The 23,171-nt window shown below is 37.0% G+C and overlaps 3 protein-coding genes and 1 pseudogene across 3 annotated transcripts in view; 3 read left to right on the top strand and 1 right to left on the bottom strand.

Moving 5' to 3' along the window:
- Window positions 1-1,507: 1,507 nt before the first annotated feature.
- On the top strand, window positions 1,508-4,898 carry LOC125215857 (SHUGOSHIN 2-like). Its single transcript, XM_048117425.1, has 13 exons — window positions 1,508-1,697; window positions 2,136-2,278; window positions 2,363-2,400; window positions 2,519-2,627; window positions 2,710-2,733; window positions 2,842-2,910; window positions 3,131-3,218; window positions 3,311-3,359; window positions 3,454-3,594; window positions 3,682-3,813; window positions 3,924-4,073; window positions 4,172-4,342; window positions 4,421-4,898. Exons 1-13 carry the CDS (start codon window positions 1,634-1,636, stop codon window positions 4,737-4,739), a joined length of 1,497 nt encoding a protein of 498 aa, XP_047973382.1. The 5' UTR covers window positions 1,508-1,633; the 3' UTR covers window positions 4,740-4,898.
- Window positions 4,899-5,200: 302 nt separating this feature from the next.
- Window positions 5,201-6,027, top strand: LOC125206469 (zinc finger protein ZAT5-like). The gene has a single exon (XM_048105721.1). It carries the CDS (start codon window positions 5,230-5,232, stop codon window positions 5,899-5,901), a length of 672 nt encoding a protein of 223 aa, XP_047961678.1. The 5' UTR covers window positions 5,201-5,229; the 3' UTR covers window positions 5,902-6,027.
- Window positions 6,028-9,556: 3,529 nt separating this feature from the next.
- Window positions 9,557-12,840, bottom strand: LOC125190121 (annotated as a pseudogene).
- Window positions 12,841-21,337: 8,497 nt separating this feature from the next.
- Window positions 21,338-23,171, top strand: part of LOC125190130 (receptor-like protein 19) — a 6,070-nt gene continuing 4,236 nt past the window's right edge. The window contains exons 1-3 of the mRNA XM_048087336.1: window positions 21,338-21,363; window positions 21,414-22,026; window positions 22,933-23,024. Of these exons, the coding sequence (XP_047943293.1) occupies window positions 21,338-21,363; window positions 21,414-22,026; window positions 22,933-23,024 (731 nt within the window). The remainder of the gene's footprint in view (window positions 21,364-21,413; window positions 22,027-22,932; window positions 23,025-23,171) is intronic.

Consider the following 23,171-nt stretch of genomic DNA (forward strand, 5'->3'; position numbering starts at 1 on the left):
TCTTTCTTTTTTGGTTATTTGATTTTGAATTTTAAGACCTATATTGCAAGAATATTAATACTTTATCATGGGATGCTATGTACTTTCATTTTTCAATTATTGTTACTTACAATATTTATAACAATTTATTTGTAGTCTATTTTAATCTAAAATCAGAAAAATTGAAATCAATTACACGATTAGAAGAGAAGCAAACTAATCAAGGTTAATTGTGACTCAAGGAGTGCAAAGTTAATAATATCAAGATAGAGAATTATATATGGACATTTCTAATTGTTTGATAGTATATTTAAGCTTAACTCAAAACCCAGTATAAGACCAGGGCCCTATCTAATTTTACCAAAATTATAACATTAACCTTGTTTATGTATCTCACCAATTTGTCAAGTTAAGCCATGTTATTTAATATACAATACAAATATAGATAATTTCTTTTCTATCAAACAACAACGGAAAAAAATCATATCTTCGCATATCTTGACATGAAGCCCGTATTTCTTATCTTGTTTTACATATCTTCTCATATCCCATCTTTTTTATCAAAAACTAGTTATATATTTATTCAATCATATTTTACAATCTAAATACTATGCTGAAACTTGAATGTAAAAATACAATTTGAATTTTATCCAAAGTAGTTTATTTATTATCCTAACAATGACATTATATGGGTTACTTTGGGGCTTTGAGATTTTGATTATATTAATCACAAATTTTTAACCCAAATAAGTGAACAAAGGCCCAATATATTTAACACACATGGCAAAGTCCATATCAGCATATGGTTCACAATTGATTATTTGATTTTTTTTATAGTATCGTATAAAAAATAGTGTAAGATAGGTAATAATATTAGAGTGCTTGAAAATATAGTTGAAATCAACCTAATCCCATTGGCAAACAATTCTTTTTTTTTTTTTTTAATAATTCGTATACACTTGATTGGAGTTAATAAAATATCGAACATATAATTGAACAGAATACGTTCTAAATGCTAAACATTTTACTGCTAATTATCACCTAATATTTTTAGTACTTTCTTTGATATTTTTTTGTAATATTGTCACGTCTCCTTAATTTTTTTCCAAATTAATATGAAACATTTTAATATTTTCATGATATTTTATGCTCGGATGCATTGTAAAAATAATACCTCTCTTAATAATGGTCCATTTTTGCAATTATAGTAAGTCCATAAAAATTAACCTTTTTTCATTTTAAACACCAGTGAAAATTTATGACCCTAAATATCTTTATTACTTTTTCCTATCATATGATCCATCACTTTTTACATCTGTGAAATATTTTGTAATAATTTGAAAAACTGCATTTATTGATTTATAATTCACTTCATAGGAGAAAGGGTTCATTTACTTATTACAGAAAATATAGGGACTAAGATGGAAATTAACGGAGTAAAAAAATTTCAAATTGAACTAGGCTCGGGATTTGCTTCGGAATACGGTTCGTCAATCTCATCCTCTTTATTCCTATTTTCCCTCCCTCATTTCAAATCCAAACAGACCACCACCAAATCGAAGTGAGAGATGGAGAGCGATGGCTAATTTGGCCTAAGCCGCTGCGTAGATAGAGAGAGAAAGCTGCGTATCGAGAGCTCCAGGAGGCAACAACGATGTCGGAGAAGGAGGGGCTTCCGAATCTCAACCTGCTGAATGCAGCTCCAATTGGATGTAATAGTGAGTTTCGTATCAATTCTGCTTCTGAACTTAGGGTTTCTTGTTGATTACGTGTTAGCTGTTCAATTCCATAAGATTCAACTCGCGAAAATGTGAATTTCCTTTTTTTTAGCGAAGAAAAGGCGTAATTTTTTTTGAATTATGCATTTTCGTAATTCTAGGTTTACTTCATCCTTTTGAGATGGACAGCTTGTTACAATGCAGCTAAAAAATTCAATTCCAGTTTTTCCTCTGATACTGAATGTTGAAGCTATTAATGTTTGCTTTAAATTGAATAATGGAGTTTTCGCTTTTGATTCAGAAGTTGAATTTGGATTTTGCCTCCTTTTTAGTTTGGGATTTGTTGGGATAGTATGCGACTCTCTATAAGAAGCTAGCTAGCTAGTTTTTAGTAGTGGAGATTGCTTATTTGCATTTGTAATATGTGCTTAATTCTAGATAAAGTTGAGGTAGGAGCTGGGCCGTGCCCTCAGATTTTGGCCAGGCGAAAGCTGGCTGACATTAGCAACGTGCCACAGAATTGGAAGTCACAGCCAATACCCACGACTATTACTAAAGAGTATGTTGAACAGCTCCGGAAGGTAACATTCAGTGATGGGTCTCTTATCATCGTGTTGGTATATATGGCCTTGTTATTTGGTTCTTGATTGTGATTCTTGCTACAGGAAAACGTTGCTTTGGCGATGATGTTGGCGCAGAGAAAGTATCCTCTTTTGATTTGCATTAGTTTGTGTTCTTTTTGTTGTATAGTTTTTTGCTTTGCTGCAGATTGTTGGCTTCTGATTGGACTGTGAAATTCCTTGACATTCTTTTTGATAAAGCAAAATAATTGAACAGAGTGGAATTGAGCTAGAAAAACTGAGGTCGAATTTTATTAAAATGAGGGATCAGAATCAACAACTAGCTCTGTCACACACCCTCTTGCTTGCGGTTCGTACCTCCTTGTGCTCTCCAAGTTTGCTTGATTTTGTATGCATTTGGTTAACCCTTTCATTATTTGCTAAATTTTCAGGAACTAAATTCAAGTAAAGATAGGGTAAGTTGAATGATGCCTCATGAGTATCTCTTTTGGATTCATGGGTATGATTCCATCCATGTGCTGCTATGCTAGCTAATACGTTTCTTAATGCCCCTATATTCTCAGTTGAAACAATTGCAACATGAGCTTGGATGCAAAAATGGTTCGCTTCAAGCAAGGAATTCCAAACTTGAGGTCTGTGTGACTAAACCTGCTACAAGCACAATTCTCACAAAATGTTTGACATGTGAAGGCTGAAGTTGTTAAATCTCGTTCCTTGAAAAATTTACTTATGGTCCTTCTATTGTTCTCATGTTGACCACATGAAGTGCTTTGCAGTTGTTAAATCTTGTTCCTTGAACCTTTTTCTTTTTAAAGTTTTCACTTTTAAAATGGCTGTTTCAATCTTCAAAAGGAGAATGTGATTAAGGAAGACGAGCCCTCAAAAGAAGGCGAAGATCATAAAAAGCCTCGTAAGGCCAAAAAGAGAACGCGTTCACTCTGTGAGTATCAGTGGAGTAATTCTGTCTATTTAGTATTTATGGACTCTCAGATGGATAACTCAAGTCCTTTTTTTCCTTTGGATTACTCACAGGTTTGGGCTCATCTGAAGAATCGCAGTCCAAGGATGATGCTGGAAATAGGTAATCTATTACCCAAATAACGGCTCATAGTATAGTACTAGTACTTTTGCTTAATGAAATTCGTTGGCTGACCTATCGTGGACTTTCATGCCAGACTCCCAGTGAGGAGGCACTCCTCTAGGTTTGAGGTTTTCCAACCAGATGACGATAGTGTGTCTGAGATGTATGATCCCAAAATTCCCAAATGTTCGCTTTCTGATGCATCGGTTAGCAATGAAGAGCATGTTGCTAATAGGTGATAATTTGTTATGCAACCTAAATTCTTTCTCGATATTCAGTGAGATTTTCTGTCGACTGATATCTCATGTGTTTCCATGTCCAGACCCTCAGTGAGGAGGCAATCTGCTGGGTTTAAGTCTGCCCCACCATCTCCAATTCCTGATGAAACCGTCCAGGAGAATGACTCATCTATTGCTGACATGTCGGTTATAAATGAAGGTCATGCTGTACAAAGGTGATATTTTTTTGCTACGCACAAGTGATAAGCAAATCATAGACCATTTCTTTTCAAAATCATTTCCATGAGATTTTCATCGACTGTTTTCTTGACTTCTTCCATGCCAGACCCTCTGTGAGGAGGCAATCCACTCGGTTAAAGGCCGTCACACCGTGTCCAGTTCCTGATGAAACAGTCCACGAGATTTCGGTTGAGACAGTCCATGAGACTTCTGTTGAGACTTCGGTTATAACTGAAGGCCATGATGCTATAAAGAGGTGATAATTTGTAGTGTTACATATCAGTGAAAAAAATCATACACTATTCTCTTACAAAATCATTTCATCGAATGATTTATTGACTACTTCCATTCCAGACCCTCTGTGAGGAGGCAATCCACTAGGTTAAAGGCCGTCACACCGTGTCCAATTCCTGATGAAACAGTCCACGAGACTTCGGTTGAAACAGTCCACGAGACTTCGGTTGAAACAATCCATGAGACTTCTGTTGAAACTTCAGTTATAACTGAAGGCCATGCTATACAAAGGTGATAATTTTGTAACATTACTACATATCAGTGAAAAAATCATTTAATCGATTGTTTTCTTGTCTACTACCATGGCAGGCCCTCTGTAAGGAAGCAATCCATTAGGTCTAAGACCAAAATACCAAAACAGGCAGATTATCTGTCTGAGATGGACTGTACCATATCTACCAACTGCACGTCTCTTGATGAACCCGTCCCACCTGTCACAGAGAGTGGCTCCACTTCTGCAGACACACCCGTTGAGAATGAAAACGACGGAAGCCGTTCTTCTGGTTGGGGCTGCGATTCACAAGGGTCTAGAAAACCATCTTTAGGCAGGCCATCACGCGTGGCTGCAAGTAAGGTTCAAACCTACAGGGAGAGATCTTTGAAAGAGAAAATGCGTAGACCGGTGTGAGTGAACTATGTTTGTAGGTAAGACTTTTGTTGTTATCGTCGTTCATATATTGTTCACTCTTTGAACATGAGATTCTTCTAACTCTTACTGTAAAATTAGGCAAGAGATGCTTCTTTTCGTATTATTATGATATGGGAAAATTAGATTGATTATGTTACAGACCTATCCATGTGAACTCTTTTATGTAGCCTATTACCCAAACGCCTTTGTTGGTCATGATGATTAGTGTGATTTAATTTATACAGATTTGGTACCACCACAAGCAAGATCCAATTCCCTTAAACGTGCAATACACAATTATCAACCTCAATTATTTATGGCTCATGCCAATAACTTGCCTTCCATCAATCTTGACTTCAAATTAGTTCTCTACATATTTGAAAAGCTTTCTCCTTTAATCTAAATTGCCTTTTAATAGGAAACAAATAGATATAGGCTTTAATCACTTTTCTTCCCTTCACGGTGATGGTGGCGGTGGTGAAGGAGGCAAATGGAGGCTGAGGAGGAAGTGGCGGCGCCGGTGGCATGTAATGACCGGTCGCCGGTTGCCAAAGGCAAGCGCACCAAGAGACAGAGACCTCATTCGCTTAGCCCCAGCTTCTCTGTCGCGGTGGACATCCCCACCACCGCGGAGGAGGACGCTGCCCGATGCCTAATCCTCCTCTCCCGCAGCCATTTCCTTCACGGCGAAAAATCTAACGAAAATTCCAAACAAAACAACCTCCACCCTCAATTCACCGACGGTGGCACATACACATGTAAGACGTGCGATCGCGTCTTCTCGTCATTCCAAGCCCTTGGAGGCCATCGGACGAGCCACACGAAGCCGAAAAACGACAAGAAATCGGCATCGTTCCACGACTCCGACAACGACGACTTTCCTTCGTCGAAGAAAAAAATCCCACCTTCTCTCTACCTGCACACCGCTGCCGGTGACAGCGGAGGGAGGCGGATTTCGTCGCCGACGGTCCACGAGTGCTCGTATTGTGGGGCGGAGTTCGCCTCCGGTCAGGCCCTCGGCGGGCACATGAGGCGGCACCGGGCCGGGCCGACAAGCCTGATACCGGAGCCGAAAAGGCCGAGGAACGGGCCGGCGCTGGACCTCAACTTTCTGGCGCCGGAAGATGAGAGCCAGCGGTTCAAATACGAGGAGGTTCAATAATTTTTGACACATTGATCATCCTAATGCAAAACTAATACAATAATCAGTTCTTCTAAATTTTTACTTACACTTTTAACCGTGAAATATGAATGCTTTATTGTTGATTCTTTTACTTCTAAAATCTTAGTTGAGTTACTTCTTTCTTTTAATTATTATTGTTGTAACATATTGCTTCTTCTTAGGCTATTAGGCAATAGTCATAACAATGTTAATATTTGCGAAATGAAAACTGAATTTATTTGAATTGTTTTTTTTATTGCTTATATTCAATATGAGTATGCCTTGTTGGAATAAGACTTTAATGCATAAATTCTGAAATAGGGTAAAAAGACAAAGAGGCATAAATTTGCTTTGGAAAAGCAAGTGACTAGTTTACTCCCTCCATCCCCAAAGAAAATGTTCTTGGGTTCGACACGGATTTTAATGCAAAATTGGTAAAGTAAGAGATAAGTAGAGAAAAAAACTAATTAAAGTATTGTGAGTGGAGAATGAGTCTCACATCAATAAAGAAAAAAACATTTCCAAAATTAGAAAGTGAATATTTTTGTTGGACGAACTAAAAAGGAAATAGTGCATATTCTTGTGGGATGGGGGGAGTATTAATTTATTATTACGTGTAAAATGGGTTAAGAAAATAATCTATAACCTGAATATTATATCCTCTTAGTATAAAGCAAGTGTCTAAACTCAAGTATTTCATACCGTGTGAATTTCAAGTTATCGTGCTAATTTCAAGTCATTATTTTGTGCGGATTTCAAGTCATTCTTTTGTGCGAATATACACAGTCTTTTACTGAATATAGCATCATTTACTGTGACAACTTAGATCTTTGAATTGGTCATGATAAATTAGGATGTTATTAAAGTGACAAAATGATCTTTCATTAATAAAATGTTGTTTCGTACAAATTTCAAGTCATTATTAAAATGATCTATCAACACCTTTCGGGAGAGATCGATGCTATTGAGCTCCTTGATTAAGCCGACACTAATCGGTTTCAGCGTATCCAGCATCATGAAGTGTCTGAAACGAGACGGGATAAATCATCAGAGAAGAAGTTGTGAGAGAAGGGAAGAGGAGGACCGTTATCGTTTGCAGTGTTGAGACGACGTTGGAGAGTTGAGCAGAACTCGAAGGAGATGAGGCTGTTGTCATAGTAGCTGCGGACAAAATCTACCGATTTCTCATTATTAGAATCTTCCTTCCGCAGATCTTGAAATGCCAAAATAAATTCTTCAGCCATGGCGGAAATGAGCTGTGCCGGTTGGTTGCTTCGATCTGTGATGATCGACGGTTGGTTGAACTGGAGCTGTGATGATCGGAGGACTTGACTGTGAGAGCTAGGACGGCTGAGGGGCAGCAGAAGAAGAGAAGGAAATAACAAAGCGAATGGTTGAGATTGAAGCTATATTAATGCAGCAAGGGATTTTCTTCTTCTCCCGACGATCAGAAAAAGCTGCTACTTGAGCTCACAAGCGGATTCAAATACAATTCTTCCGGTTCAACTCCACCTTCTTTTGTAAATTGGAATGAGACAAGGGATTGTTGCGAATGGAGCAACGTGGGATGTCATTAGCCTTGTTCCGGTTGACATACTTGTCGACCCTTGACCTCTCACGCAATGACTTCACCACCAGTCAGATGCCTAACCAATTCCATCGCCTCCCTGATATGGCATACCTTCGTCTAGCGGGCTCTGGTTTCATGGGATCATTTCCATCCACGTTGGCCAACCTAACAGAGCTAGTTGAGTTGGATCTATCAAGTAATTTTCTTAATGGTCCTATTCTGAAATGTAAGAATCTTGAAAAAGTAGATCTTAGTGATAATAATCTAATGGCTCACTTTCTCACTTGCATTTTCATGGTCTTAAAAACCTTTCTCGTTTGGATTTAAGCCAAAATTCGTTAAACGGCACCATTCCTCACCATCCTTTTGCTCTACCTTCAATTCAAATTGTGCTTCTATACAACAACCAATTCAGTGGACAAATCAAAGAAATATCCATTGTAGGCCACTCTAACTTTGGTGGGGTAGATTTGAGTGGTAATAGGATTGGAGGTCATGTTCCTAACTTCTTCTTCAACTTTTGAAGCATGTCAGTTCTCATTCTGTCCGACAACTTGTTCAGTGGCACTTTCAAACTGAATAAGATTCAAAGTTTTCCAAGTCTCTCAAAACTTAGTCTTTCTAACAACAACCTCAGTTCTAACTCTGTCCGACAACTTGTTCAATGGCTCTTTCAAACTGAATAAGATTCAAAGTTTTCCAAGTCTCTCAGAACGTAGTGTTTCTAACAACAACCAGTCAGTTGACATAACCAAAACGAGTTCAAGTTTTAACTAAAATAACTGTATAATGTTTCTATCTTAAAATAAAACAATTGATAAATGTTTTAGGAGTATCAACAAATATAACTGAAAGAGACATGCAATTTTTATTCTCTTAGATCTTAGATTTTGTGTGTAGATGTACTAGTTTGTGATTAAAATAAGGTTAAACTCTAGTAATTGAATAATTTATGTGTATTCAATTCGCACGAAAGAATAACTTGAAATTCGCAAGCTGACTTGAAATTTGCACGGTGATTTGAAATTCGCATGGTAGGAAATACTTAAGTTTCGACACTTAATATTCACGTCATAGATTATTTTCTTAACCCATTTTATACGTAATAATAAATTAATAAGTCAACTAATCACTTGCTTTTCAAAAGCAAATTTATGCCTCTTAGTCTGTATACTTGGTCATAATAATCTTATGTTATGTCAATTTGGAGTTTTTATAATATTAGACCGGCCTCTTTACAATGCACGATGATAGTTATAATTAAATGAAAAAACAAAACATAATCAAAGCAAAAATAATGATCCTTCTGTCCAATACCATATTAGCTAAAGCTACCCAAAAATTCAAGGATGAGTTGGCTTGATTTTTGGACTGGGACAGGTCATATCTTTGTTTTATGGCCCAATCTCTCCTAACTTTATAAATTATTTGGTTGTCCCATGGGATTGAGATAATTCTTATTTTGGATTGGGTTGAATTATGTTCTTCTTTTCAGAAAAACTTTTATCCAAACAAAATAAAAATACCATCATTTTAGTTTTGAATTAAAAATATCTAGTGATATATTTTAATCTGATGAGTGGGCTTGATTTATGGATCTTTGAGGTTTCACAAGATTTAGGCACATGGATAAACCTTTATTTCGAATTGGGTTTCATTGTAGTTTAGTCAGTCTCTGTCCATTTCTCTGAGTTGGGCCATGCCCACATTTGCTATAAGGATTAATATGAAAGCATTACTTGTATTTTTGAAGAAAATTTCCATCTTTTCTGCTAAATGATACCGAACAATCATTTATCCCTTTGTTGATAGTCAAATTTCTTTGTGAATTGATCTCTTCTGCTCTAATTTGACAATCCTAATCTTGCTGAGCTATTGAGGAACAACACAAGTGTGCCATTACAGAAGTAAGCCTTTTTTTTTCTTATGCTTTTTTTCAATTTCAGTGATTGGCTGTAGAATAATTTTGAAGCACTAGGGTTCTGAAATTTGATTTTAAGTTAATTGCTATCATTTGTGTTATCCATGATTGCTTCCTTTCATAGTCTGTATTCATATAGTGTGATTGATGAATGCAAGAGGCGATTTTGGAGTGGAGGATATTGTATTTATTTTATTGGGATAAAAGTAGAATAGACCTATATATACTTATCTAATCCTATGCGGTTCGACTCTCTTTATTATTCTGGGAAAGAACCGACAAAGAAAACCTAGAATGTATACTCGACTCGATACATGGTAATTATTTAAAATACCAAAATTAAAGGGTAAACAAGGAAAGCAAAACAGAATCTTGGAGAAGATGTGCTCGTTGAACTTGACAGCAAGGTCTGGCAACGGCCCTTGAGAGCGATGACGGGGGTGACGGATTAGGCGAGCCCAGGAGTTCAGCCTCTATCTCTCGGCTCGTTGGAGTACTCATATATCACTGCACTTATTTACACCAAAACATACAGAGACAACATTAATAAATAAACTAACCAAATAAACTAGTGTAGAGTATCGATTTACCTAGACATAAATAAATAAACTTACCAAATAGAAACTTCTTATGAAGAAAACACTATTGCCTCCTGGCTCGATTCCTGGCTTGCATTCTAGCACGCCGTCTTCTCATGTCTTTGGCAATGAATATGTCTTCAACAACTTCTTCTATTTTGCGGAAGTATTTCTCTCTGAAGCTTCTGCAAAATAGAAGTAGCCACACAATGATCCCTACACCCACAACGTATCCAAGTGCAGCTGATACGTATTCCCACTCAATCTCCTTCTTCTCTTCCACATCTTCATGTTCTCGTGTGTCGTTGTCATGGGTGGGACTGCAGGTTGTGTGGAGAGGGAAACCACATAGGCCTGGATTCCCTTCAAAGCGATCATCTGAAAATGTTTGAAATTGATGGCCATTTGGGATCATTCCGACCAGCTTATTGTAAGACAAGTTCAAGACTTCAAGGAATGTGAGTTCTCCAAGCTCCATCGGTATTGGCCCTGTTAGTTGGTTTCCAGAGAGGTCGAGTGATTTGAGATTACTTAACTGACCAAATGACCTTGGAATGCTTCCATTGAGGGCATTGTGAGAGAAATTGAGAAGATAAAGTGAGGTCAGATTACCAATTACATTTGGGATCTCTCCTTGGAAATTATTGGAAGAGAAATCAATGCTACCAAAGAATTTCCAAATACCATGAAGCTCTAAATTTATCCCTTTCATGTTTAATGTCATAACGTATCCGTCCCACAACCAGTAAAAGTCTGAATCACCAAACCACCAGGGTTTATCACCCTGTATCGTCATTGCACTCCAACTAGAGAAGTTAAAAGATTCCAGACTTCCATTGAAATGATTTGAGGATATATCTAGAATTTGGAGAGAAGCCCAACTATTGTGACATCTCACTTCCCCATGGAATCTATTGGAGTTCAAGATAAGAACTTGCAACGATGACAACATGCATGGGAAAGTGTCGTTGATGTTGTTATTTCCAACATCCATGAACTCCAACGACCCGCAACTTTCTAAGGACCTTGGGATCCTTCCTTCTAAAGTATTATTGTTAAGATTGAAATATCTTAGCTTACAATCTATAGAAAAATTGTCTGGAATAATGCCGCTGATGTTGTTTTGCCCCATCTGGAATATGCTAATGTTTTGAAGTAGGCAAAGGGGTATGTCGCCACTTAATTTATTTTCAGACAAGTCAAGAATATCGAGGTGTATGGCATTGCAGAGGGAGGTTGGAATTGATCCACTTAAACTATTATTAGAAATAGACAAGTACCCGAGATTAGAAGCAAGTGGAACGGGCAAGTGCAACTCGCCCGTAAGCTGGTTAGACTGCAAGTATAACTCTCTAAGAGAAGCAGACATATGGTAAGGCTTTTGCACATCGGTCAGACGATTAAATGAGAGGTCCAAATTTCAAATGTTGTGTTCCCCAAATCCAACTAGGGATCTCCCCCCCAATTTGATTGTTTGAGAGATCCAATGTTTCCATATTCAAATGTTTGATGAAATCAGGAAAATGGGACAAGTTACATGAAGCTAGTCTTAACCATTTTAGTTGGACACATCTGTAAGAACTTGAACTGGAATTGCCAACATCTACTGACAATATATTGTGAGATACACCAAAATTTGTAAGATTGGCAAGGTTTCGAATGTTGTCCAATCGAAAAGTGCCATTAAATTGGTTGTGGCCAAGTTTAAGTTCCCGCAGTGAACGGAGACCAAAGAGAGAGTGGGGAATGTTACCAGAGAATGAATTATATTCCAAATCTAAATAAGAAAGATTGGAAAGACCTTCAAAAAGCGTCGGAGAAAGTGAGCCTGTCAAGAAGTTTCTCGACAAATCGACATAATCCAGCTTGGTTAGGTTAGCAAAGGTGGATGGAATCGAACCCTTCAAACTGCAGTTAGAAAGACCCAAGACGGTCAAACTTGGAATACTGGCGAGCAAGTCTGGAGCTGCTACTGCTGAAAGATCATTATAATGTAGCCGAAGAATAGAAAGAGAATGGAGTTGTAGAAAGGAGCTAGACAAAGGGCCAGATAAATCACAATGAATCAAGCTCAAAGTGGTGAGATTGGGTAAATATGAAGATATAATGTGGCTCCATTTTGTCCTTTCATAAGAGAAACTGATATTGACATAATCAAGATGGAGCTCTCTAAGCCCTGTTAAATTTTGGACAAGCATCTCCAAATTTGGGTGCTCAAGGCGGATAGTGTAATACAAGCTAGAGATACCGAGACTAACCAATCTGGTCAAGGACAAAATTTCAATAGGAACCTGTCCTTCAAAGAAAGTACCTGTCAAATCCAAGTGTGTCAAATATGTCAGATTCTGAATACCTCTTGGAATAGGAATACCTCTTGGAATAAGGATGGGAATATAAGTAAGGGCATTGACGTGATTGAAGGCGAGGTTAAGCTTCTCCAAATATTCAAATCTGAAGAGACTCGACGAATCCCCAATTCCACCAGAAATGGACTCATTATCGAACTGCAAACTAACGACGTAGCCAGCAGCATCACATTCCACACCGGGCCACATGCAGCACTCATCACTTTCATTCCATCGCACCAGTTTTGTTGAAAGAGAAGAATTGAAGATCAGCTCATCCTTGAGTTGAAGCAACAAGATTTCCTGATGATGAAGGCATTTGTTATTATATGAATGAGTAGAGAAAATGAAGGACAGAGTTAGTATATAAATGAGCAACAACAAGTTTGAATGCACTGTCAAAGAAGATATGATAATTCTTTGTTTTTTTTTTGTTGGTACAAATGATGATAGTGAATGTGAGTTTAAATAGTTTACTTGAATATCTTTTTTAAGACCACCACTTGAATAAATAAAGACATCCATTAGTAAATTCCACAATCATAGTTACAATTCTAATCCAGGAAGTTCCACAAACACGATTACAAGTTTCAATTGGCCATAAGAGGTTAGTTGTTAATGACAACGATAATTCAATAATATAATTTCCACAAACGAGGTTATCTATTTTACTACTCCATATTGTTAGCCTAAATGTTTATTAAAAACTTAATTTGTTATGAATAGGGAGCAAATTAGATTAAACCTTATAATAGTAACTTATACTCCCTCTGTCCCAAATTATTTTAGTCCTATTTTATTTTGAATTGTCTAAATATTTAGAGTCATTTATATACTTCAAAATAACATGGAATAAAGGGAGTATATATATGTTAGTTAAGCAAATATCTTGAACCTTCGATAAAAGGAATTGATGGCAATGTCCTCATCTGTTACTCACAAGGCATTGTAGAAGTTGTTGAATTAGTCTCCTCAATCCATCATTCTCTACAACATGTAAATGACGTTGTCCGCGAGTCATCTTTGTCCAGGGATCCTCTCCTTTGTCTGTCATTGGTGCTTAATCTCGAACTGATACCAAATGATGTCGAATCACTATCGAGAATAACCAAGTGAAACAAAACCAACCAATAAAGAAACTCAAGTTTCAAAATCTTGTTTATTAAATTGTCCAAAAAACTATTATTAGAACTAGCAAAAAGTAAAATGATGTAATTCTTGTTCACCATTCTACTCCTACCAAATTGTAATTTTTTATGTTTAAATGACAACAATCTGAAATTCAGTAATTCCACATGCGTGATATTTGGTTTTGTGTTTAACTAAAGCTCCACTGAGGTCCTTCAAAGTCATAGTCAAATGAAGTAATTATTTAAAGAAAAAAAACGTGTTAAGCTGTTAATATGACTAAAAGATCTCAATCTAAAAGTTCAAATTAAAACTTTTTTTTTTTTTAATCATGAGAACAGTATAATTTTTTTTGCACTAAACTTATTACGTATAAAGTTATTTAGCAGATTACGCGAATTCATTAATTAAAGGTAGGGCCTATTCTAAAGAAACAATTAAAACTAAAATTTAATTAACTTGTTTATTATCAATCTGAGTGGAGTTTGGAGACTTTGAAACATTTGTGCCCACTAACCTTTTAGCTTAGTGATAATTTCAAAGTCTTTGTCTTTGCAAATTGATTGTAGAGACAAAGTGATGTTACTATTTGTTCAATTTTCCACATGTTAGGCCAAGTACCAATATATACTTCATGACAGCATTTAATGGCAATGTTAGGCCGAGTACCAAAACACACTTAATGACAATATTAGAATGAGACATGCAATTGGAAGAATAATTCACGGGTTAGTAAAGTGGAGGAGTGGTCAAAATTTTCTTCATTTTTAAGAGTTTATATTCCCAAAGGTTGAAATTTTGATGGTTCTGTGAACAGGATAAAATAACATGAGATCATTACATTGGACCAATGACTATTAAAATTGTATTATAAAAATAAATTCCTTAAAATTCTTCTGGAAAATGAAAAATATTATGTTAAGTAAAAAATCTAAATATAAATTAGACAATACAAAATCTACATGAGGCCAAACAAATTCAGCCTAGTTCGATTCACTTCTATGGGCCAAGAAGTCCACTACAAGATAACAGAAACTAGCTCCAAATAATTTACACATGTCCATTTGCGAACTTTTTGCTTATCTTCTAATTAAATTGCTACGAATATGGAAAATGGATCAAATCAAAATGTATTAGTATAGCCAAACTAGAGCTATTAATATGATAGTTGATAATCCTTAAAATTTTTCGTGATTTCACGTCAAAAGTTTTGACGGCCATATCACCAATGATTTCACCCAAAATTTGACGTGCCTTATCGATCAAAATTGAAACTTATTTAATATTTTTTTATTCCAAACCTTATAAAACTATTCAAATTAAAGCAAACTATATGATTGAAATGACTATTATATCCAGTATAAAAGAATATCAAAATCGGGATTTTGGTCTTAAAAATTGAGCGTAAAAGATGGGAAGAGAGAAAAACAAATAAAATTTTGTTAGCTCTATTTACAAAAGATAGAATCAAACAAACCGACAGTCTCTTAAGTCAATTGTGAAAAAAGTGGGACTCTTCATTAGTCTATCAACCATTAAAAAAAGAGTTATGCTACTAACATTTTGAATGTTCCAATACTATTACAACACTTGCTCAATATATTTAATTAAGTTGAGCCTAAATATTTAGTTTGACTCAAAATCAAGAAAATATTCTTCTTCTATTGTGAAATGAGTAGTTCCTTAAGGCCGTAATATGGAATATTATATATAAAGATAAAATTTGAAATAACTCGAAAATTATTTTTACATAAAATTTTGAAATAAGTTATACAAACAAGCATATATTTGCTTTTGAAAAGCAGGCCCTCAGTTTGGACTAATTATAATTAACGTTTTAAATGTGTACACAAAAGCAAGTAAGCAACTAAGAACCTGTCTTCCCATAATGCATACTTAAAGCAAGTGTCTAAACTCAAATATTTCCAACCATAACATATATCCTCTTCTTTGCAATGGCAGTTTCTTCGCTTATACACCTCCTTTCCTTCTTCGTCTTCTTCATAAGAGCATCTCCAATGCCGGCTAGCCAACCGGCTAGCCGATTCGCGTCGCTAGCCGAACCATTGGAGCAGGCCAGCGCCAAATCGGCGAAAAAAGCGGCGTGGCTGGCCGATCGCGTGGCGCCGCCAATGTGCTGGCCGCCATTGCGGCGTGCCGATCGGCCAGCCGATCGGCCAGCGCCGTATTTTCGATTTATTTTTTGAAAACCTATATAAACGCGATTTTAGTTTCATTTTCATTTGCACACTTGTTTTAACGAGTTTTCTCTCTCTCTAAATTTCTGGAGCATCATCGAGCGATGAGTAACGCGGGTGGTAGCAGTGGTGGTAGTGGTGGGGACGCCGAGGAGTACGAACGGAGGATGAACGAGGCTATGGAGGCCTACATGAACCGCCAGATGGAGCGGTACATGTGTAGGGTGGAACAGCCAGCGATACCTCGCCCTCCACGGGTTGTCCACCGCCGAACAGTGATTGATCGGGATCACGTAGCTGCACATCAGCGGCTATATGAGGACTACTTTTCAGAGAACCCGCGGTTTCCCGCAAACATGTTCAAGCGGCGTTTTAGAATGCGCAGGGAGTTGTTTATGCGTATCGTTAGCGCTTTTCCGCTTCAGGCACGATGCGGTTGGCAGACCCGACCACACCCCTATTCAAAAGTGTACGACGGCAATCAGACAGTTGGCCTACGGAGGTGCGACAAACATGTGAGATGAGTACCTCCACATCGGTGCTCCAGTCTCGATGGGCGGCAATTAAGGGTCCAACGCGTTTGTGGGATGTCCAATGCGTTTTCCAAATAATGTACGCCTGCATTATCATGCACAACATGATCGTCGAAGACGAAGGCGTACAACTGACTAGTTGGGCCAATGACGATGAAGCCGGTCCAAGCCACGGAACGGCCACCCCTAGCTTACGACGTGGGGTACCTCTCGATGAAGTCGGCCGCCTCAAGGAATTTGCCGACATGCGCCAAGTGGATGCTCATATTCAACTCCAAAAGGATATAATTGAAGACTTGTGGGCACGGAGGACTGCACGGAGATAGTTTTTTTTCTTTATTATGTAATTTTTTTTATCTATGTACCTTTTTTAATGAAATTAATGAATTTTTCCGTATATGTCTCGTAAATTTAATTCCGTAAATCGTAATTTTAATTCCGTAAATGTAGTATTTTTTAAATTATTTTTATTGCGGCTGGCCTATGGCTGGCCTAAATCTGATGTGGCGGGTGGATTTTTAGTGCTGCTGACGTGGCAGAGAGAGAGAGTGGCTGACCTATGGCTGGTCTATTTGCATTGGTGATGCTCTAATATTTGTCGATGGCCAATGCCTCAATGATCAAAAAAAGTTGTTACTTGATCTCAGGAATGAATTCAAATTCAATTCTTCCATTCCACCTGGTTTAGTGAATTGGAATGAGACAGGTGATTGTTGCGAATGGAACAACGTGGGATGCGATGACTCGGGTCACGTTATCAGTTTGGACCTCCTCAACGGGGGCCTCTCTGGCAGAATTGGTGAGTCATCAGCCCTTTTCCGGTTGACATACTTGTCGAAGCTGACGTCTCAAGCAATGACTTCACCAAAACTGAGATTCCTAACCAATTCCATCGTCTCCCGAATTTGGCATACCTTTATATGACAAGTTCTGGTTTCATGGGACCAATTCCATCCACGTTGGCTAATCTAACTCAGCTAGTTCAACTCAGGTTATTGAGTAACTTCCTAACTGGTTCAATTCCTTCATTTCATAAATGCAAGAATCTTGAATTGATAGATCTTAGTGATAATAATCTAATGGGCCCACTTTCTCACTTCCATTTTCAAGGTCTTAAAAACCTTTCTCGTTTAATTTTAAGCCACAATTCTTTGAACGGTACCATTCCTCACCATATTTTTGTCCTCCCTTCAGTTTATGATCTTGATCTATCCGACAACCAATTCAATGGACAAATCAAAGAAATTTCGGTTGTAGACTCTAACCTTTTTCAACTGGATTTGAGTGGTAATAGGATTGGAGGTCCTATTCCAAACTTCTTCTTCCAGCTTCCAAACATATCAGGTCTTATTATTTCTGACAACTTGTTCAATGGCACTTTTAAACTGAATAAGATTCAAAGTTTTACTAGACTTTGGGAACTTAGTCTTTCTAACAACAACTTGTCAGTTGACACCACCAACATGAGTTCAAGTTCGACAGGATATCCATATTTAAATGTGTTATACATGTCATCTTGCAATTTGTACGATTTCCCTGATCTTAGAAATGCATCCAATTTGATAGATTTGAACCTCTCAAACAATCATTTGCGAGGGGATATTCCTAGTTGGAATTGGGAAACCGAAAAGTGCTATTTGGACCTTTCTTTTAATCTTCTGACAGGTTTGAAAAAGCCTCATATCTCTCCAAATTACACCAAATTACAGTGATTATGTTTTTTTGCTTGCAAACAATCAACTAACTGGAATGATTCCACCGTCCATCTGCAATGCATCTCCATTTGGTGTTCTCGACTTGTCTTTCAATAACCTGAGTGGTAGCATACCTCCTTGCATAATATAAAAAAATCATGTGAGAGAAGTGCTCAATCTTAGGAGAAATAAAATCAGTGGTTCTATCCCTGATCAATTTTCTAGTGAGTGTAACCTACAAACCTTTGATGTTAGTGATAACAACTTAGGCGGGAAGGTTCCTAAGTCTCTGTCAAATTGTAAAAATCTACTGGTGATGAATGTTGGAAATAACAACCTCAAGGATATCTTCCCATGCATGCTGCCGTTGAAGTTGCGCATACTTGTTTTGCGCTCCAACAAATTCCATGGAAACTTGAGATGTCGCATAAGTTGGCCGGATCTTCAAATTCTGGATATATCTTCAAATGATTTCAGTGGTTGTCAGAATTCGCTAAACTTCTCGAGTTTGAGAGGAATGATGTTAGAGAGTCCTAAACATGTCAAGTTCAACCGCTCTAACTCCAACTTTATAGGTGCCAATAGTTACTACCACATTGAGGTGACAATAACCGTTAAAGGAATTGATATGAATCTTGTGAAGATTTGGCCTGACTTTACATGCATTGATTTGTCTTCCAATCGTTTTGAAGGAGAAATACCATATGCAATTGGTAATCTCAGCTCACTCTATCTTCTTAACTTATCTCGCAACTCTCTCACTGATGCAATCCCAAGATCATTGGGTACCTTGGCAGATCTCGGGTCGCTCGACCTCTCTTCAAACAAGCTCACCGGAAGAATACCAGAGGAGCTTGCCAAACTCAATTTCCTTTCAGTCTTGAACTTGTCATACAATCATCTCAGTGGACAGATCCTAACGGGTACTCAGTTTCAAATGTTTTCGGCAGATTCATTTGAAGGAAACGCGGGGTTATCTGGTTTCCCACTCAACGGAAGTTCAACCACACTCATCCACCTGTTCCAATGTCATCAGAGGATTCAGAACCAAAAGAGGAGGAGATCGAGTGGGAATATGTGTTTGCTGCATTTGGTTACATTGTGGGAATAGGAAGCGTCGCGTAGACACTGTTTTGTTGCAGAAGCTTGAGAGAAAGATACTTTGAGAAGATAGAAGAGGTTGCTGATAAGATATTCTTTGAGAGAGGAAGGAGAAAAAGACATGAAAGAAGAATAAGAAGCAGAGAAGAGAGGAGGAATGGGCTTAGGAGACATCATCATCATTGAAGGTTGAAGATGTAATTTGGCTTGTGTTTGATTAGCTTTTAGTGTGGTGTAAACTTTTCTTTTAGCTATGTGTGTATCCTTATGTGCGCTCCAAACTTCTATCTTATTATTGTTTTTTGGTAATATATCTCATTTCATAAATCGATCAAACAATTTGATTTTGTGTCAATTTGGGGTTTTATAAGATTAGATCGGCCTCTTTCCAATGCACAATGATGGCTATAATAAAATAAAAAATGAAACATGTTCAAAGCTAAAATAATGATCCATTCGTCCCCTATCCTATTATAAGTGAGTTAGTATTTCTTTTTTTACCATTAAATTATAAGTGAGCTATTTTCGATTTTAGCAAAAGGCAACATTTTACTCTGACTTATGTTTTCTCTCTTCAGTTTTCTTCTTTATTGTCCTTTCTACATTATTATCTCACCACTTAACTATCTAATCAACACATTCTTAACCTTCCTTACCGAAAACAAGTTTCTCACTCAAGCAAAACCACCCCCTTACTTAAAAACATGTTTGGTAGGGTAGATAATTCATTTAGGGATGGAATTCTATAAACAAAATGATAGAATTTTAAAGCCAATTACTTTTTCTCTCCAAACACTATCTTTAAACTTCCATAAAATATTGGATATCCAATTACATTGAGGCAAATTATCATATTTATGAATTATATAATTAAAAAGGAAACAAGAAAAAGGGAAAAAATGAGTCTTGATTGAAATATTGAAATTTGGATAACTAGTGCGTAAGATATGCTAGTGTGATTATTCATACCTCTTTCAAGTCTTTCGTCAAACACCTTCTGCTCCCTCAGATTCCAGCTTTAAATTTGGCAATCTAACAAAAAATTGGCGGATACTGTCAAGCCATTTAGAAAAGGATAATATTTTGCGAATTATTGCATATAAAGATCAATATGTTTACAAAATATCATCTATCCATGGGATCAGATCGATTTTTAGAGAAAATTGTTTAAATAAACGAACCTTTTCATGAATCTATTACTACCATTTACCACTGTACTAAAAATGAGGTATAAGTGTGTATGTACATATAATAAAGTCATAAAGATATGGTAAATCAAATGAATAATTTATAGGCTTTTATAAGATTTTGGTTTTCTCAACTTTATTAGGATTGTACAAGTTTTTTTATCTATTGGGCTTTTATTAATCAATGGGTATGGAACCAAACCCAATAACAAGGGCTATAGAGGAAATTCTAACACAATTTTAAAAATAGTCTATTTTTATTTGTTTTGATATATTCATAACAATTTATATATTAAATTTATAAATACTTTCTCAAAATATATTACCACAATGTATCAATTTATTTAACATTTGTAGTATTTGGCTGACCAAGATCTCTACCCATAATACATTTATTCACCATTATTTGTACCATGAGATAATATTATTTCTACTCTCACATTAATTTTATCATCTTTATTAAAAATTTTATGCCATTCCATTCAATCTATTTATTCGGGGTGGAGGGAATATGGGAATATTAATAATAATGACAAATTATCAAATAATTCATGAACAATAGTTAAATTTCGGTATGTTTCGTACTTTTCTAAAACTCAATTATAAATTATGAAGTTTGCAGTTCACGATTATTTCATACGGTCTTCTTTTTAGCAAAACACACCAACTACCACATAAACATCTATCACCATAAGGAATTGAACTAACATTCTTGTCATACTCGTAACATTTCCATGCATTTAAAACTTTGTAATTCCATATTTTATTCTCAAACCTTGTAAAATTACCCAAATTAAAAATGATTATTTAATTTAAATAATTATTACTCTCTCCGTTCCCAAAAAATAGATCACAATTACCATATTTGGCCATCCAAAAAAATAGATCACAGTTATTTATGGAAAGATTCTCTCTTACTTTTTTCCCCTCTCTTACTTTTTTTTTCCTCCTCTCTTACTTTACCAATTCTACATTAAAACTCGTGTCATACACAAAGTGATCTATTGTTTGTGGACGGAGGGAGTATCTTTTATATATAAAAAAGGCAAAGTGTGAATTTTGGAGGGATAATTCTTCTTTTGTTCTAGCTTGGTAATAGCATTCCATTTTAATGAAGAAGAATAGAATTGTTCCCAGTTAGGGAGTGACGCATAAAGTGATTGCTCTGTGTATTCGACATCATGTGCGACAATGTGCCGATTTCAAGGTCTTCTCAATAATAGCTGATGTTCAAGACAGATTTGGTGTGTCAATCAGTTATAAGAAGGCATGGTATGCAAAGAGAAAGGCTATAGAGTTTGTATATGGTGGATGGGAGGAATCATTTAGGCAGTTGCCAAGCTACATGTTTGAACTCCAGTCACAGAATCCAGGCACAATTGTTGAGTGGAAGCACAATGAGCTATTGAGTCAGAGACGTACAAATGTGTTCAACTATGTTTTCTGGGCATTTGGGCCTGCAATACATGCTTTCCAGAAGGCTGCACCGGTGTTAACAATAGACGGGACTCACCTCCGAGGAAGATTTAAAGGTAAGTTGCTTGTTGCTTGTGGTTTTGATGCTAACAAGACATGCTTGCCTATTGCATATGCTGTGGTGGATGAAGAAACCAATGACAGTTGGTCGTGGTTTTTGGATCATGTAAGAACTCATGTGGTGAAATACGAGAGAGAGGTGTGCATTATATCAGATAGGCATAAAGGAATCTTCAAAGCAATGGAGTCTGTAATCATGACAAGTGTAATCATGACAAGAGCCCTGCAGATACACCACAAATTTTGTTTGGTCCATGTGAGGGCAAATGTGTTGAAGAAGCACAAGGGCCCCAGTTTGAAGGCCATGATCTGGAAGTTGGGGGTCAGTACTCAGGTACGTAAATTTGACAGAAGAAGTCGAGCACTATCTGATGTCAGCCGTGGTGCGATGCGAATGCTTGATAGGATTACAAAAGAATGTTGGTCACTATGCTACGATAACACACTTCGATGGCCACAACAAACATGTCGGAGTGCTACAACAACGTGTTGCGGGGTGTTAGAGAGTTGCCAATTAGAGCTTTGGTTGATTTGACATTTTGGAGGACGGTGAAATGGTGGGTGCAGAAGAAGACAACAATTGAACACACTAAAGGTGAGTTTACCCCGTGGGCGGGGGACATGCTTGCTAGGAATGACTCAAAGGGGCGAAAACATTACATTACTGTAGTTGACCGAGATATAGGGAAGTATCATGTCCGAACTCGAGGAAGAATAGAAAATGGAGTGTCAAAGGGCAACAATGTACAAAAAGTCAGGTATCTGGAGTCGACGTGTAGTTGTGGTAAGTGGCAGACGTGGAGAATTCCTTGTTCACATGGTTGTGCAGTTGCTAGAGACAGATGTCACGTCATGATTGACCTTATAGATAAGTCCTACTACCTAAGTACATGGAGATCACAGTACTATGGTGAAAATTCATTTGATGCACCAAGACACGAAGATTATTGGGTTGAACCTCCATGGAAATTGCGCATCACCCCCCAGCAGTTGATTCCTAGAAGGCGTGGCCGAATTAGAAGAAGGAGGATACGTAATCAAATGGATGTCCGCTCGGAAGATGAACCGAGGGCTCCCCGCCGTTGCAGAAATTGCGGGAAAGAGGGGCATGACCGAAGAAATTACACAGACGGTGCTGTTCAGTAATTTCGTGGTATATATTTCCTTGCTTTTGGCATTGATTGAGTTGTGCATTTGAGAGCTATTAGTTTTTTTATTGACTATTTTTGTTGATTTGCAGGAACAGCTGACAAGAGAAGGCATGGCTTCGAAGCTGAATATCGTTGATGTTTGTTTTTTGCTGCAGAAACTGATGGTGGATCTTATTGGACAGTTACTATGTTTATTTATCAACATTTTGTGGTAGATGTTGTTGACACTTATTATATTGACTTTTGTTGACAGTTATTATGTCAGATGAATATTGTTGTCATTTTTTTTTATCCAGGTGGAATGATTATTTGACAATCGATACTTTGT

Source organism: Salvia hispanica, chromosome 1 (assembly GCF_023119035.1).
Source record: "Salvia hispanica cultivar TCC Black 2014 chromosome 1, UniMelb_Shisp_WGS_1.0, whole genome shotgun sequence".
In the NCBI taxonomy this organism is placed as follows: Eukaryota; Viridiplantae; Streptophyta; class Magnoliopsida; order Lamiales; family Lamiaceae; genus Salvia; species Salvia hispanica.

What these genes read in the sequence shown, in the direction of transcription:
- LOC125215857 (XM_048117425.1), top strand. Translation starts at nt 1,634, where the DNA reads ATGTCGGAGAAGGAGGGGCTTCCGAATCTCAACCTGCTGAATGCAGCT. An exon ending in ATGTTGAACAGCTCCGGAAG is followed by an intron (nt 2,279 to 2,362) that starts GTAACATTCAGT and finishes TTCTTGCTACAG; the next exon opens with GAAAACGTTGCTTTGGCGAT. An exon ending in CAAGGAATTCCAAACTTGAG is followed by an intron (nt 2,911 to 3,130) that starts GTCTGTGTGACT and finishes AATCTTCAAAAG; the next exon opens with GAGAATGTGATTAAGGAAGA.
- LOC125206469 (XM_048105721.1), top strand. Translation starts at nt 5,230, where the DNA reads ATGGAGGCTGAGGAGGAAGTGGCGGCGCCGGTGGCATGTAATGACCGG.